Source organism: Misgurnus anguillicaudatus, chromosome 6 (assembly GCF_027580225.2).
Source record: "Misgurnus anguillicaudatus chromosome 6, ASM2758022v2, whole genome shotgun sequence".
NCBI classification, from domain to species: domain Eukaryota; kingdom Metazoa; phylum Chordata; class Actinopteri; order Cypriniformes; family Cobitidae; genus Misgurnus; species Misgurnus anguillicaudatus.
Genome location: NC_073342.2, coordinates 28,381,394 through 28,398,755, shown reverse-complemented (window position 1 = coordinate 28,398,755; position 17,362 = coordinate 28,381,394). Strand labels below are relative to the sequence as shown.

The following is a 17,362-nucleotide window of genomic DNA, read 5'->3' as shown; positions in this document are numbered from 1 at the left end:
CTTTTCTGTGTGATTTTTAATGATCTCACATTTTGACAAAAGCACACGCTGTAAAAAAATGTGCTGTAGTTATGCAGAAAGTTGTAAGTATACAACTAAAATAACACCCTCATGCACGGAACCAAAAAGGTTGATAAGGATTTCTGGTTCCCAGAATGCTTTGCATGAGGCTTTTATTTTATAGTTTTTTTCTGTAAAGACAAAGACTTGCTAATGTTTAATGTTAATTTTACTTTGAACTAACTGTTGCCAGTAAATAACAATTTTAAATCTACAGTAAGTTACTGGCAAACAGCTGCTAGTAATACTGTAATTTCTACGGATATTTTTTACAGTGCATCTACAAGGTTAGAAAGTGACAAAAAATTTACATTTGTTTTTTTATAAAAATGTCTTTTTAAATGTATTTTTTACACGTAATCAAAGAAATCTTTCACTCTTATATGAATTGTTAGGTCTAGCTGTACAAACACAAAACAGAGAAATTTACAAGGTTTGTTTGGCTAAATACAGATTTTTGCTAATGGTGGAGGGTTGTTTTTATTACTTATATCAATCATTTGAGGTGTCTCAGTATGGGGTTTAGCTCTCTTTATAAAACTATAAAACAAAGCTCCAATGGACTCTATGCACGCTTAACTTATTTCTATGTAAAGTAAACAAGCGTCAACAAAATTTTCTGTGTTATTTTGGCTGTTTTGGCAACCAACGTATCATAGAGCTAGTAGGAAGTAGTCCAGCATCCTGAGATTTCACCGGAAATACATCAGCGCCCCCGTGCATAGAGTCCATTGTAGAATTTTGCATCTCGATCTAATCTGTAATCATTTAAAGGCACTCTAAGCGAATCTGTGTAACGTAACTTTTTGTTGGTGTTTGAACTGTTTTCAAACAAACAGAGCGTAGCTAACTCCTCCCCCTCCCTTCCGTGCCTTCATGAACGCGCCTAACCCCCACCCCCAAATCCTTCTTGTCGTTTATTGGCTGGAACACTTTCTTATGTTTCGTGATGGTAGGTTTGGCCACTGTGTTTTTATTGCAGTTTGTGGAGCCTAGGCTGTCTACAGAGATCGCACTTTTTTTACAGTTTGATCAGCGGTCAGGCAGCAAGCAGATAGTGAAGAGATGTTTGCTGTATGTAACAAAAATGTTTTATGGTCTAAAAAGCGTGAATTCGCTTAGAGTACCTTTAATGTGAGTCAGATTCTTGAATCCATATTTCCAATCTTAAGGTCACGTTTTTTTTGTGAGTGCATTTTTTAAACTTTAGTTTTGGTTTAGTGTAAGGTTGCTGTTACAGCATAAATAATACCTGCAAAATGATAAAGCTCAAAATTCACTGCCAGGCAATATATTTTTTTTCCCAGAATTCGCTGTTCAAAGCTTACAGCGAACGGCTGGTTTGGACTACAATCCTCTACTTGCCGGTTGAATGACGTCAATATAAGAGTGTTTGACTAAACTCCACTCACAGGAATACATCAATCGCCAGCTAAGCTCAAGCGTCTCAGGCTAAGCTAAGCTGTTGTCGAATCACAACGCACTAAACAAGCTACACAAACAGAACTCGTTACGTATTTCTGAAAGAGGGACTTGACAAAATAAGGAAGACATCAGACCGTTTTAGGACAGTGGAAACAGCGGTATAGAGATATGTAAATTGTGTGAAAAAACTGTATTTGAGATATGAGCATGTGTTATATTGTGCATTGTAAACACAACCAAGGCTTCGAAAACACAGGAAAAATTTGACCTTTAAAATACTTCATCTGCCTGTGGGTTACCATATATTGCAGGTACATTGTGGGCCAGATTTACTAACGACTTTTGTCAGCGCAACGACTGTCAGGATTTATTAAGGATGCACAGTGAAAAAATAGCCATGGAAAGGCGTGAAAATGAACCAGAAGTTATGTTTTGTCACAACACCAGAAAGAAGCTCAGTTGTAGGCGAGAAGCGATTTCTGTAAAAATATATCCCCCTTTGCATGAGCGTTGTAACTTTGCACGTTGTTAATGCTCAAACAGCAACATTACACACTAAATGTAAAAAAAGTGAAATAATAATCAAGGACCCCTTTAAGAAAGTCATTTAAGTGGGTCATAAATGAAAGTTTGTAAAAGAGCTCATAGGATGTCAAACTTGTTCAGGTGTCACTGAGGGTACAGAAGGGTCTGCTGTCAGTAATGGATGTTAAGGATGATACGATTGTTTTAGGCCAGAATGAGGGAAATCTGACCATCTCGTCCAGTAGCCTTGAACATCTCAATGAGCTGCTGAGCAGAGTGACCTACACCAGCACCATCTTCCACATCAAAACTGAAGATCTCGGTAAGAATCGTCCAGGGATACTTCAAACATCATGCTACTCTTTATGTAACTTTCTATATTTAAAAGTTGCTTATCCTTACATATCTCATGCAATGTGTGTTTTAATTTGCATTTTACTGCTTGTCCATAGCTTACTTCTCTTTTGAGAACCATGAGGTCATAGTCCCCATTGAGATCAGACGTCAGTCAGTTCCTTATCTTTATGACCCAGGGAAAGGTGAGAACAAGCAGTGTTATCATGTTTGTCTTAATATAATAAATGGTCTTTCCTGTAACTAGTGCAGTCCAGTTTTTCAAGACGTAACAACTAAGACGATAAAGAAAATAACTTATGGACTTTAGTTTACATTACAGCCATGATTTATTGTGTTTTTAATTGCCACTAGTAAGTGTTAGTAGATGGAGGCGCCTTACGTATTCTAAAATCAGTGGTGGCTGGTCAATAGGGGGCGCTGGGACACCGCCACCTTTAAGTTGGCCAGAGCAGGAAGCTACTTTAACATGTTACCAAAAAGTAGTTGTACTATTTTACTGTTGGTCATGTTATAATTTAAAAGTTAAAACTGTATTTCGATGTGTGTGTCTGAGGCGCCATCTAAACGAGTGTGTATGTAGGTCAGTAAACGATTGAGCTCTAATTGGCTTGTTTCAGATTGTCCTTGGGGCGCAGCACTGTGCGCCCCAAACCCTCCCACTTATGTTGTAAGGGAAGAGTAAGGAAACTTCGAGCTGTTGTGAGGGAACACGTGCTTGTGCTGAGCTATTTAAGCAAAAAGGAAAGTACTGGCTTTTGATTAGAGAACTTTACTGTGTGTGTGCACGCGTGTGTGTCAGAGGTCACGTTAACCGAAAAATGTTCGTCTTAAAAAGAAAAACCTTTACAATGGTAAGAAAATAGGACAAAACAGTTGAGTAACCAATACGTGACAATGACACGTAAACAGAAATTCGTGACAATATCACAAAAAAGAATCAAAAAGTTACGTGACTATAGCACGAAAATTCGTCAGACTGGGCTGGAATTATTACCTTGATTAGTTCATTCCTGATAATTAACCCACATTATACTCAAATTTAAACATTCACAGTACATCAGCATTTTAGCTAAGCAGTAATGATATTCATCACCTGATAAACAGCTATTTACAGTCCTGCATTACTACAGTAAAAGTTTGATTTTAAGTAACAGCCACCACTGTCTAAAATGCATTTTATGCATTTTATTGGACACGTGGTACACTTTATGAAAATGATCAGTATTATAAAAAACTACACCTAAATCTCTCTCTCTCTTTGTAGATATCAACTCCCAGGTGACCGTACTTGTAAAGGCATTTCTGAGATATAAGGAACTGAATGCTCTTATTCAAAGTATACGTGTGAACTACCCAAAGATAAAGATCATTGTAGCAGATGACAGTCTTGACCCAGAGATGGTTGTTGGTGATAATATCGAACACTACATTATGCCCCCGGCACAGGTAACATAACACGTAATCTTAATGATGCTCCTTGTGTCATTTTGAAAACAATATATGAGGAGCTCAGATGCAAAAGCCGCTTGATGAACAACAGTAATTTTATGATGCTTTAACTTAACCAGTCCTCTTTGGCTTAATGGAAAAGGACAGCAAGAAAATGTTTAATTTCAGTGTTTCAAAATTATTCATTTTAAATGAGCTATCACTTTAAGAAATAGGTCATGGCACCAGGGACGGATTATGGCGATGATGTGCCCTGGGCACGGATGTCTCAAAGGCCCCCTTTTACCAATTTTTTGGGCAACAGCGTTGCACCTGTATGCACACAGGGCTCAAGTGTTGGTTCGCCTCTGCCTGTATGCCCCATTTTACAGGATTAACAATGGCACTAATACGCGGGGAGAGAATGCACACAATATTCTGTACTTTCACACCACAAATTGGTTTATTTATATCTCACCAGTAATCTGTCAACATACAACATACTGTACAACTACTCAATCAAAAAGATTGCCCGGTTGCATGAAAGTCCTTCAGATAAGAAATCCCTTAAATATAAGGTTAAGGTTACCGTTAATAAAAAAATGGGTTGCAAGAAAAAGCCTTAAGTGAACCTTCAGTAAGGGACTAACAGGTCCCTTAACGTCACACGCGATGGCTGATTTTATGGTTATTTAAGAAAATGATGTACCAACGCGCATTTCTAACGATCGAAATCATCCATAGAGAAAAGAGATGCGCATTTATTAGGAGAAAAGCGGTTTGATCATCCGTCAATCTAAAGTGCTTCAAGTTTGAATTACTTTCAGGTTTTATACACGCGGTACTTTACAGTCTGTTATTTGCGATGTTTCATTGTACACAAATCAGCCGTCTGTTGAGCTGCGTGCGTTGATTTGTTTACGCTGTGAGATTTTGTAATTATAGCAACCGCTTCTCCGCTGCTGTGTTTGGCAGAAACTACCGTAAAAGACTTAGTATAAAGGTAAGGTAAGGGTGACAGTTAAGACCTTTGTTGTAACGCTCCTAAATAAATCCCTTACCTCAGGGATTTTTTTCTCCCTCAGGGAAACTCTCACTTGCAACCGGGTACAGCCCCTTAAATCTTAGAATAAAAAAGTTGGTTTAAATTTACCTTAGCTTCCACAACATCAACAAAATCCAGTTCCCTCACAAGATCGCATTCAATGGCCATTAAAGACTCCTTGAAACATTTTGCTTCTTAGTTCGTTTTTTACTCTTGCCATTAGAGAAAATGAACATTCTACTTCACAGTTGCTGACTGACAGGGTGATGAAAAGCTGTCCTTTTTGTGCTTTCTTATCACTGATCCACTTGGTTGTGATTTTAAACTCATGTTTGTTTTGGTTTTTGAGTAACCGTCTTCTACGCGTGACTTTTATATTACGCAATGCTTTTCACTCACCTCTAGATGTCCCTCTCAAGCGCAGCAATACATTAAAATTATTTATTTGATTTATTTACTAGTTAATACTTTGCAACTGCAAAAAATCACATTATTCCTCAATATTTAACACAATTTTACTGAAAATAAAATTATAAATAAAAATATTTATTTGAAAAGAATAGAGACAGTAAATTTGACAGGGCCCCCTGCTGGCCAGTGCCCTGGGCAAGTGCCCAGTAGGCCCGTGCGTTAATCCGTGCCTGCATGGCACACTCTTACTGTATGTACAGTTGAAATTTAAAGGAATAGTTCACAGACAATTCTGTCAGCATTTACAGTTGTCCCTAGATTGTATAAATTTATTTGCTCTGCTGAACACACATTAAGATATTTTAAAGGATGTCTTCCATAGAAGTCAATGGTGCCCCAAGTCTTTGGTTCTTAACATTTTTCACTTAAGGGTGAGTTAATGATGACAGAATTTTAATTTGTCGGTAAGTATTGGCATTTGATTTATTATTCATTCAGTTTTTCAGCAGGCTGTATTTCCAGTAGTATGTGAGGATTCAGTAAGCCAGTAAGATGCCAATTTTAAGCGTCCTATCACCGTTTTTAAGTCCCGGACAACAGGTTTAAATGCATGCAAGGTCAAAAAACACTGTCATTTTCTCAAAATATACATTTAAAATTACCCCATTTCTCAGAGATCCACAAACGATTCGTGTGAAGCGTTCAACAACTCAGTCTGCCTACACCCCCCCCCCCCCTTAGTAGCCTACTCAGCAAATGACACAGTCTCCGCACAGATCAGTGGCACAGACCAATAATAGTGCAACATGTATTGACCTAGTTCTAACGTGATTTGTTGAAAAGACATTATCGACATCAATACACATCATTCATCATTATTCCAAGCAATAAAATTGATGACAGAAACTAAGATTTTATACTCATTTAAGCAAGTATGTAAGCTAACCGAACCATAGCAAAAATGTGAACACTTAAGTTAGTGCACATGCGTTAGCCGCTTGCTAGCGTGACTCTCTGACAGTGTATTAAAAGTTTAAAAAACATAAAAACTATACTCATACTTACAGGTTGTGGACACATCTTGTTCCAAATAAAGTGGGTAATGAACCATCTTTCATTGCCAAACGTCTAGTAAATCCCTTTGTGAAAAAGTAATTTTAACCACTGATTCTTCACAGCCAAACGTTTAGTAAATCCCTCCGGGAAAAAGTAATTTTAACCACTAATTCTTCACAGCCAAACGTTTAGTATATCCCTCCTTGAAAAAGTAATTTCAACCACTGATTCTTCACAGCAAAACGTTTAGTATATCCCTCCGGGAAAAAGTAATTTTAACCACTAATTCTTCACAGCCAAACGTTTAGTATATCCCTCCTTGAAAAAGTAATTTCAACCACTGATTCTTCACAGCAAAATGTTTAGTATATCCCTCCTTGAAAAAGTAATTTTAACCACTGATTCTTCACAGCCAAACGTTTAGTATATGCCTCCTTGAAAAAGTTATTTTAACCACTGATTCTTCACAGCCAAACGTTTAGTATATCCCTCCTTGAAAAAGTAATTTTAACCACTGATTCTTCAGTCAAATGTTTAGTATATCCCTCCTTGAAAAAGTAATTTCAACCACTGATTCTTCACAGCCAAACGTTTAGTATATCCCTCCTTGAAAAAGTAATTTTAACCACTGATTCTTAGTAAATCCCTCCGTGAAATAGTAATTTTAACCACTGATTCTTCACAGCCAAATGTTTAGTATATCCCTCCTTGAAAAAGTAATTTTAACCACTGATTCTTCACAGCCAAACGTTTAGTATATCCCTCCTTGAAAAAGTAATTTTAACCACTGATTCTTCAGTCAAATGTTTAGTATATCCCTCCTTGAAAAAGTAATTTCAACCACTGATTCTTCACAGCAAAACGTTTAGTATATCCCTCCTTGAAAAAGTAATTTTAACCACTGATTCTTCACAGCCAAACGTTTAGTATATCCCTCCTTGAAAAAGTAATTTCAACCACTGATTCTTCACAGCCAAACGTTTAGTATATCCCTCCTTGAAAAAGTAATTTTAACCACTGATTCTTCACAGCAAAACGTTTAGTATATCCCTCCTTGAAAAAGTAATTTTAACCACTGATTCTTCACAGCCAAACGTTTAGTATATCCCTCCTTGAAAAAGTAATTTTAACCACTGATTCTTAGTAAATCCCTCCGTGAAATAGTAATTTTAACCACTGATTCTTCACAGCCAAACGTTTAGTATATCCCTCCGTGAAAAAGTAATTTTAACCACTGATTCTTCAGTCAAATGTTTAGTATATCCCTCCTTGAAAAAGTAATTTCAACCACTGATTCTTCACAGCAAAATGTTTAGTATATCCCTCCTTGAAAAAGTAATTTTAACCACTGATTCTTCACAGCCAAACGTTTAGTATATGCCTCCTTGAAAAAGTTATTTTAACCACTGATTCTTCACAGCCAAACGTTTAGTATATCCCTCCTTGAAAAAGTAATTTTAACCACTGATTCTTCAGTCAAATGTTTAGTATATCCCTCCTTGAAAAAGTAATTTTAACCACTGATTCTTCACAGCCAAATGTTTAGTATATCCCTCCTTGAAAAAGTAATTTTAACCACTGATTCTTCACAGCCAAACGTTTAGTATATCCCTCCTTGAAAAAGTAATTTTAACCACTGATTCTTCAGTCAAATGTTTAGTATATCCCTCCTTGAAAAAGTAATTTCAACCACTGATTCTTCACAGCAAAACGTTTAGTATATCCCTCCTTGAAAAAGTAATTTTAACCACTGATTCTTCACAGCCAAACGTTTAGTATATCCCTCCTTGAAAAAGTAATTTCAACCACTGATTCTTCACAGCCAAACGTTTAGTATATCCCTCCTTGAAAAAGTAATTTTAACCACTGATTCTTCACAGCCAAACGTTTAGTATATCCCTCCTTGAAAAAGTTATTTTAACCACTGATTCTTCACAGCCAAACGTTTAGTATATGCCTCCTTGAAAAAGTAATTTTAACCACTGATTCTTCACAGCCAAATGTTTAGTATATCCCTCCTTGAAAAAGTAATTTTAACCACTGATTCTTCACAGCAAAACGTTTAGTATATCCCTCCTTGAAAAAGTTATTTTAACCACTGATTCTTAGTAAATCCCTCCGTGAAATAGTAATTTTAACCACTGATTCTTCACAGCAAAACGTTTAGTATATCCCTCCTTGAAAAAGTAATTTTAACCACTGATTCTTCACAGCCAAACGTTTAGTATATCCCTCCTTGAAAAAGTAATTTTAACCACTGATTCTTAGTAAATCCCTCCGTGAAATAGTAATTTTAACCACTGATTCTTCACAGCCAAACGTTTAGTATATCCCTCCGTGAAAAAGTAATTTTAACCACTGATTCTTCAGTCAAATGTTTAGTATATCCCTCCTTGAAAAAGTTATTTTAACCACTGATTCTTCACAGCCAAACGTTTAGTATATCCCTCCTTGAAAAAGTAATTTTAACCACTGATTCTTAGTAAATCCCTCCGTGAAATAGTAATTTTAACCACTGATTCTTCACAGCCAAATGTTTAGTATATCCCTCCTTGAAAAAGTAATTTTAACCACTGATTCTTAGTAAATCCCTCCGTGAAATAGTAATTTTAACCACTGATTCTTCACAGCCAAACGTTTAGTATATCCCTCCTTGAAAAAGTTATTTTAACCACTGATTCTTCACAGCAAAACGTTTAGTATATGCCTCCTTGAAAAAGTTATTTTAACCACTGATTCTTCACAGCCAAACGTCTAGTAAATCCCTCCTCGAAAAAGTAATTTTAACCACTGATTCTTCACAGCCAAACGTCTAATACATGCCTCCTCGAAAAAGTAATTTTAACCACTGATTCTTCACAGCCAAACGTCTAATACATGCCTCCTCGAAAAAGTAATTTTAACCACTGATTCTTAAGGCGGGCGTACACGGTGCGATTTTTGCTGTCGTAGGAGCTAGCATGCGATTTTTTTTCTCGGGACCAAATCGTTCATGCTCGTATGGTCGCGGCTCGCACCGTGTGAGAGGAATTACGAGCCGAGCCGAGCAGGTTACGAGCACCTTACGACCTCCCGTTAATTTTTAAACATGTCAAAAAAGTTCGGGAGCTGTCGGTATAAATTCGTAGTGTTGGTGCGGGTGAACGAGACGATCTGGCAAAGCACTTGAAGTTGACCAATCAGAATGTACAAAACACAGAAGAAGAAAGACAAATGTGGCACTGCTACCTCAAATCTGGACGTCAACTCTATAGCTGGCTATATGTTTCGCGCACACACACACTCCGGTGACCGGACATCATGACAAATATGACAGGTCCTTTCAGTGACGATCTCTTGATCAGCTTCTTTGCCTGAAAAACCTGTCATACGTGTTTTTGTGATGTCCGGTCACAGCTTTGGATGTGTGCGGAAACAGGAGAGAGTGTAGATTAAGCTATAAAACGAGGGCTACTTTTTGATATTAAAACTTTTTGTTTTACTTTGTAATACTGTTGATTTTTCTTTACTTGTTAATATGTTTATCATTATTTACAATCTAAACATAAAATAAGCCAACTAAAATATGTAATAAATAAATATAAAAATTATTAGACTCCGTGCAGAGACCACTGGTTTAAACAGAATAGGACAAGGAATGTCGCAATTTTGTGTAATCCAAGCTGTGCCAAAGTCGCTGTAGTACAGTTTCATAAATGAATGGATATTAAAAGGGCTGGCGTGACAGAGAATAAAAAGCAACGGAATGTCCATGTTTAATAGGCTATAAGATATGCATTTATTGTTTTACACTTTTTACTCATATAATAAATGCAAAATAAATTGTCAATGAACAAGAGACTATATTAAACATGATGATCATACGCGGAGACGACGTTTTCCAGATTATTATGGAGCTTCTGCTTTAGCTTAAACGTTTTTGTTCGGTGTTTTTTACCCATGTATATATTTTTTACATATTTTCGACCAAAGGAACACATGATATAGCCCAATGTACGTTGTTATGGTAGCCTAAGCTTGTTCTGAAATGATGAGAATATTTAAATGACTAAAAATGTAGGCTATCTCTGAAACTTTATTTAAATAATGATTCATTTGTTTTCATACTATATTGGTATTGCTATGTATTAATTTACATAGGCCTACTGAGAAAATGCCATATATTAATATGCAATGCCTTCTGTATGGCATTTATTTTGTACATTTACATGAGCACAAATGCTGCGTGCTCACTTTTACTTCAAGACCCCGCATTGACCGAGGGTCCGCGTACATTTGCAATAGACAATGCAAACAAGCCTAGACAATGTGCTTTATATTAAATTAAATGATTTTCGTTTTACAAATTAATATTTGGCTGTAGATGTATTGTCTAAATAATTTAATCATAAAGGGAAAGACGTGTTACGTTATCTTACCTTGCGTTTTACCTCAATTGCTCCTCATTCTGCATTTACAAATAAATAAATATGCCTACTGAATTTGTTTTTAAACGTCATATTTATAAAAAAGCAACAATATATGTAACATAAATAATACCAATATAGATATTTACTTGGCACTACAATCATGATATATTAAGAAGATAAAACCGCATATGCGCTAGCAAGAAAAACCACTGCCAAATTCCTTCACCGCCACAGCACTAGACCTATATTGCAATTTCGGAATGCATAAACAGAAATACAAAAAAACAGAAACAGTTTTCTGCATAAAAGCCAATATCTTTGCCGTATTCTTCTTGTTTTATTTTTTGTACATTCTGCCACTCACAGGTGCGAAATTGCTTACGTCAGAATTCCTCAAGTCCTACAGTAAAATCTTGTCGTGTGTGACTGCGTACGAATTATTTTCGCATAAACTCACTCGTGTCGTGTGCGAGAGCTCACGACGTTCTGACCGTCAGAATTCGCACCGTGTACGCCCAGCTTTAGTATATCCCTCCTTGAAAAAGTAATTTTAACCACTGATTCTTAGTAAATCCCTCCGTGAAATAGTAATTTTAACCACTGATTCTTCACAGCCAAACGTTTAGTATATCCCTCCGTGAAAGTAATTTTAACCACTGATTCTTCACAGCCAAATGTTTAGTATATCCCTCCTTGAAAAAGTAATTTTAACCACTGATTCTTAGGAAATCCCTCCGTGAAATAGTAATTTTAACCACTGATTCTTCACAGCCAAACGTTTAGTATATCCCTCAATTCAATTCAATTTTATTTATATAGCGCTTTTCACAATACTCAATTGTTTCAAAGCAGCTTTACATTAATAGAAGCAGTAAAAGCACAGAAAAACGACAGATAGCATAACATAATACACAATAGCATTAGCAGTCAAATTTGCTGCGGCTATGACGCGACATTATGAGCGAGCATATTACTAATGTAACGTCGAGAAGAAGAAGCTAAGTTAAGCCCAAGCAGCCTACCTCCCCGGGGTAAAAAAACCCCTAGGAGAAAAAAAACAAAAACCCCGGGTTGTTTAGCCGAGGAAATAAAAATAAAAGTCTGTAAGGCCTGTAACCCCACTGTCGTCGTTAATGCAGGTTCAGTGGCAAACGGGTCTATATTGCATACTATTTACAAGATCACGAAAAAAACGCCAACATCGCAACCTGACCATACGTGTCAACCCGTTTGACTAAGGCTGGAGGCCCCACTGTCGTCGTTAATGCAGGTTCAGTGGCAAACGGGTCTGTATGGCATACTATTCACAAGACACAAGTAAGCGCCAAAATCGCAACCCGACCATACGTGCCAACCCGTTTGACTAAGGCCGGAAGCCCCACTGTCGTCGTTAATGCAGGTTCAGTGGCAAACGGGTCTGTATGGCATACTATTCGCAATAGAAAGAAAGCGCCAAAATCACAACCCAACCATACGTGCCAACCCGTTTGACTAAGGCCAAAAGCCCCACTGTCGTCGTTAATGCAGGTTCAGTGGCAAACGGGTCTGTATGGCATACTATTTGCAATACAAAGAAAGCGCCAAAATCACAACCCAACCATACGTGCCAACCCGTTTGACTAAGGCTGGAGGCCCCACTGTCGTCGTTAATGCAGGTTCAGTGGCAAACGGGTTTGTATGGCAATACTATTCACAAGAACACGAAAGTTCCAAAATCGCAATCCGACTATAGGTTAAGATAAGATTTTTATTTATTTATTTGGTTGATCTGTGTTATGACCGCGAGTGCTTTGTTCCGTACAGATAACTATTTCGAGTTAAGTACTTTTACTAGACAAATTATGCGAATGCTTTGTTGAAGAGAAAAGTTTTAAGTCTAGATTTAAAATTATCGACTGTGTCTGATTCTCGGACATCGGTTGGTAAATCATTCCAGAGCTTAGGGGCTAAGTAGGAAAATTACCTTCTACTTTTAGACACTTTTGATAGTCTAGGGATAATCAAGAGACCAGAATTTTGCGACCGTAGTGTGCGTGATGGATTGTATTCTGAGTAATTCTCTAAGATATGAGGGTGCTAGGCCATTTAAAGCTTTGTAGGTGATTAGTGATATTTTAAATAGTATGCGATATTTAACTGGTAGCCAGTGTTAAGATGCCAGAATTGGGCTTATGTGGTCATACTTTTTAGATCGAGTAAGTACCTTTGCGGAAGCGTTTTGAACTAGCTGAAGCTTGTTTACTTGATTTGCATGGCATCCCCCGAGTAGCGAGTTACAATAGTCTATTCTAGAGGTCATAAAAGCATGGATAAGCTTCTCTGCGTCAGATGTAGACAGTATATGGCGTATTTTCGAGATATTTCTAAGATGGAAGAATACTGTGCGGCAGACGTTGGCGATATGACTATCGAAGGATAAGTTGCTGTCGAACATCACACCTAAGTTCCTAACCGTGGAAGATGGCACCACAGTGCAGCCATCTATGTGCAACTTGTAATCTGACATATTATGTTTGTAGCGATTCGGTTCAATAATAAGTATCTCTGTCTTATTGGAGTTCAGCTTAAGAAAGTTATGTGCCATCCAGTCACTAACATCGCTAAGGCAGTCTGTTAGCTTAGAAAACGTGTGTGTTTCGCTGGGATGTGAGGAGATGTAAAGCTGGGTATCATCCGCATAGCAGTGAAAACTTATGTTATGTTTCCTGATAATGTCTCCAAGAGGTAACATGTATAACGAGAACAGGATAGGACCTAAAACCGATCCCTGCGGTACACCGTATTTAACCAGGGAGTGATATGACTCTTCCTCGTTTACATAAACAAAGTGATAGCGATTGGTTAGATACGACCTAAACCAGGCTAGCGCCTGACCACTGATACCGACATAGTTTTCTAGTCTATTGAGTAAGATTGTATGATCTATTGTGTCAAAGGCTGCACTAAGGTCTAATAATATAAGAATTGAGATTTCACCACGATCGGATGTTAATAGGAGGTCATTTGTAACTCTAAGCAACGCTGTCTCTGTGCTATGGTGGGGCCTGAATCCTGATTGAAACTTTTCATATGTACTATTATTTGTCAAGAATGTGCGTAACTGGCTTGCCACTACCTTTTCTAATATTTTCGAAAGAAAAGGGAGATTTGAGATTGGTCTAAAGTAATAAAGCTCTCCCTGATCAATCTGCGGTTTTTTAATCAGCGGTTTAATAACTGCTAGTTTGAAAGCTGTTGGAACGTATCATATTTCTAGCGATGAGTTAAAGATATTTAGAACCGGGGTTGACACTACAGGGAATACCTCTTTAAGCAGTTTTGTGGGAACGGGGTCTAATATACAGGATGATGATTTGGATGACGTTACTAGTTTAGAGAGCTCATCTATTGTAGTAGGTTTAAATGAATCAAGATGTTCGTATGGTAGTCTAGTGTTAAGTGAACTAACGGGTTGAGTGGTGGCTGCCTGGGTAGCTACGATGTTTTCCCTTATAGCCGTAATTTTGTTAGAAAAGAAGTTCATGAAGTCGTTACTATTGTGTTGAAGTTTACTATTGGTTTCTGTTTGTTCTTTATTTCTAGTCAGTTTTGCAACGGTGCTGAAGAGGAAACGAGGGTTATTATGATTCTCATTTATAAGCTTGCTAAGATAGGTAGATCTGGCGGTTTTAATAGCCTGTCTGTATTGTTTAACGCTCTCTTTCCATGCTGCACGCCATACCTCTAACTTTGTGCTTTTATAATTTCTTTCCATTTTCCTAGTTGCCTTTTTGAGTGCTGCGGTGTGATGATCATACCATGGAGCTGGCGGTTTTTCTTTGATTCTCTTTTTTCGAATGGGAGCAACGGCATCCAATGTGTTAGAACAGACATTGTTTAGGTTTTCTATTACAATATCTAGATCGTCAGAGTTATCTGCTACATGTTTAATTTGGGACAGGTCTGGAAGAGTGCTAATAAATCTATCTTTAGTGGTGGAAATTATTGTTCTGGCTAATCTGTAGCATGTTGTGGATTGAGTGATCCTATCTAGAAGTACAGTGTATGACACAAGGTAATGGTCAGAAACTGCATCACTCTGAGGTGATATTTTGATGTCATTAATATTGAGCCCGAGTGACAGAATTAAGTCTAATGTGTGCTTACGAGTATGCGTTGGCCCTGTCACGTTTTGTCTAATATTTTTTTTGAAAATGAAGTTTTTTTATTATTGGTTTTCTTTTATATATTACAAAACATACTCGTATACAATTACAGAAATAAAATACCATTTACAAAATAACACAACCACAAGTGAGTACAATAACATTTAACAATAGCAGTACATTTAAAAGCACAGCAGGATAACCAAATTCACACTTCATGAAGTGACAGCCTGAATAAAATTCTCAAACATGTCAAAATCCTTCTGATTCCCATTCATTCTGGCTAGCATTTTTTCATACGACACATTCTCTATCATGGATTCAGTCCACATTTTAAGTGAAGGACATTGCGTATCTTTCCAGAATCTTAGTATCTGACGTAATGCCGTAGTTACACCTACTGTAACAAGGGAAAACTCTTTATTTTTAATTTGAGGAATCTCAGATTTATCTCCTAAAAGACATATTCTTGGTGAAAATGGAAGGTCAAATCCTAAACATTTACCAATATATTTTAACACATATTTCCAAAATTGTTGAATCTTTGAACATTGCCAGAGAGCATGAAAGTATGTGCCAGTTTCTTGTTTACATTTCCAACATTTATTATCCGTCAGACAACCCATTCTAAAAAGTCGCACTGGTGTAAAATAATATCTATGTAATACCTTATACTGTATAAATTTGCCTCTTGCTTCCTTTATATACCTTCCACTGTGGGACAAAATTCTGTTCCAAGTGTCTTTATCTATGTCAATATTAATGTCTCTTTGCCAAATCAATCTCAAGTTTTCACAGTTTTTGTCACCAGTCCTTAAAATGAGCTGGTAAAATGTAGATGCCTTTTGAACGGGTCTAGGTAGTTCAAAAAAAATTTCTAAAACATTCTTTTCTTGCCCCATAGGAATCTTTGCCACCAAACAGTTTCTTGTCTGTAAATATTTCCAGAAGTGATCCCGGCCTTCTAAACTAAATTTTTCTTTTAAATTAGTATAAGATAAAAGCTTATCATCACTATATAAATCCTTTAGGGTACGTATTCCATTTCTAAACCACTGTCCCCAAAACAGTTTTTTTTTCCCTACCTTAACATAAGGATTATTCCATACTGATGAGTAATGCTGACACATGTGAGAAATCTTACATTTTTTTGTGTACGTTACTCCAAACCTCTTTAGAATGTAGCAATATTGGGTTGGTCATATGATGTACTAAATTCCCCTCTTGGTTTTGTGAAAAAGCTTCTATTGGCCGAAAAGGGTAAGTTAGTTGCCGCTCTATTAATACCCAGTCTAAATCTAAAGCATCTTCCTCACAGTGTCTAGTGAGCTTAGATATTTCAAATGCTATATTATAAAACTCTACATTTGGTAATGCTAAACCACCCCTATCTTTAGGTAAATATAATTTATTAACACCAATCCTGGGTCTTTTACCATCCCACAAAAAATTCTTAATCATAGCATTATATCGCTTATATATCTGGTGAGGCATAGTTACAGGGACCATTCCAGAGATGTAATTAAACTGTGGCGCTATCATCATCTTAATTATATTAATCTTTCCCCACAAAGTTAGCATAAGTTTCTTCCAACTATCTAACTTTGTTTGTATTTTCTGTAACAATGGTATCATATTCAAATTCAATATATTATCTAAATTTGGGCTTAAGTGAATACCTAAATATTTAATCCCTTTATTCATCCATTTAAACTTAAAAGCACTGACTGAGGAAGACAAACACACTGCTGATACTGGCATAGCTTCTGACTTATGCCAGTTGATTTTATATCCTGAAAATTTGGAGTAAGATTCAATCATATTAAGGAGTACTGGTAAGGAACATGCAGGGTCTTTAACTACTAGTAATATGTCATCGGCATATAACAATAATTTATGCTCTCTTTCCCCGGCAAATACACCTTTAATTCTTGAATCCTCTCTAATCATTGAAGCCAGCGGTTCCAAAACTAATGTAAAAAGTAGTGGGCTAAGAGGGCAGCCTTGGCGGGTAGACCTGGATAGGTTAAAAAAGGATGATGTTATTCCATTAGTTATTACCGCTGCTTTAGGGTTGGAGTAAAGAATTTTAACCCACTTCACAAAGCCTGGACCGAAGCCATATTTTTCTAAGGCTGCGAAAAGAAACCCCCACTCCACCCTGTCGAAGGCCTTTTCCGCATCAAGCGATATTGCTGCAATGGGATCAAGATTAGAATGATTCATCCACATAAGATGTAGTAGCCTTCTTAAATTGTCAGATGAAGATCTATTTTTAATAAAGCCCACCTGTGTATAATTTTAGGTAAAATACTTTCTAATCGTGAGGCTAATAATTTTGTTAACACCTTACAGTCTACATTTAATAAACTTATAGGGCGATAATTAGCAGGATCCATCGAATCTCTATCCGGTTTTGGTATGAGTGAAATTAAGGCTTCATTAAAACTGTCAGGTAACCTATCATTCTCAAGTACTTCTGCGAATACCTCAGTTAAAAT

The 17,362-nt window shown here is 36.9% G+C and overlaps 1 protein-coding gene across 1 annotated transcript in view; it reads left to right on the top strand.

Moving 5' to 3' along the window:
• Positions 1–368: 368 nt before the first annotated feature.
• Positions 369–17,362, top strand: part of LOC141349133 (beta-1,4 N-acetylgalactosaminyltransferase 2-like) — a 29,249-nt gene continuing 12,255 nt past the window's right edge. The window contains exons 1-4 of the mRNA XM_073868894.1: positions 369–493; positions 2,152–2,332; positions 2,463–2,549; positions 3,632–3,813. Of these exons, the coding sequence (XP_073724995.1) occupies positions 2,188–2,332; positions 2,463–2,549; positions 3,632–3,813 (414 nt within the window). The 5' untranslated portion in view covers positions 369–493; positions 2,152–2,187. The remainder of the gene's footprint in view (positions 494–2,151; positions 2,333–2,462; positions 2,550–3,631; positions 3,814–17,362) is intronic.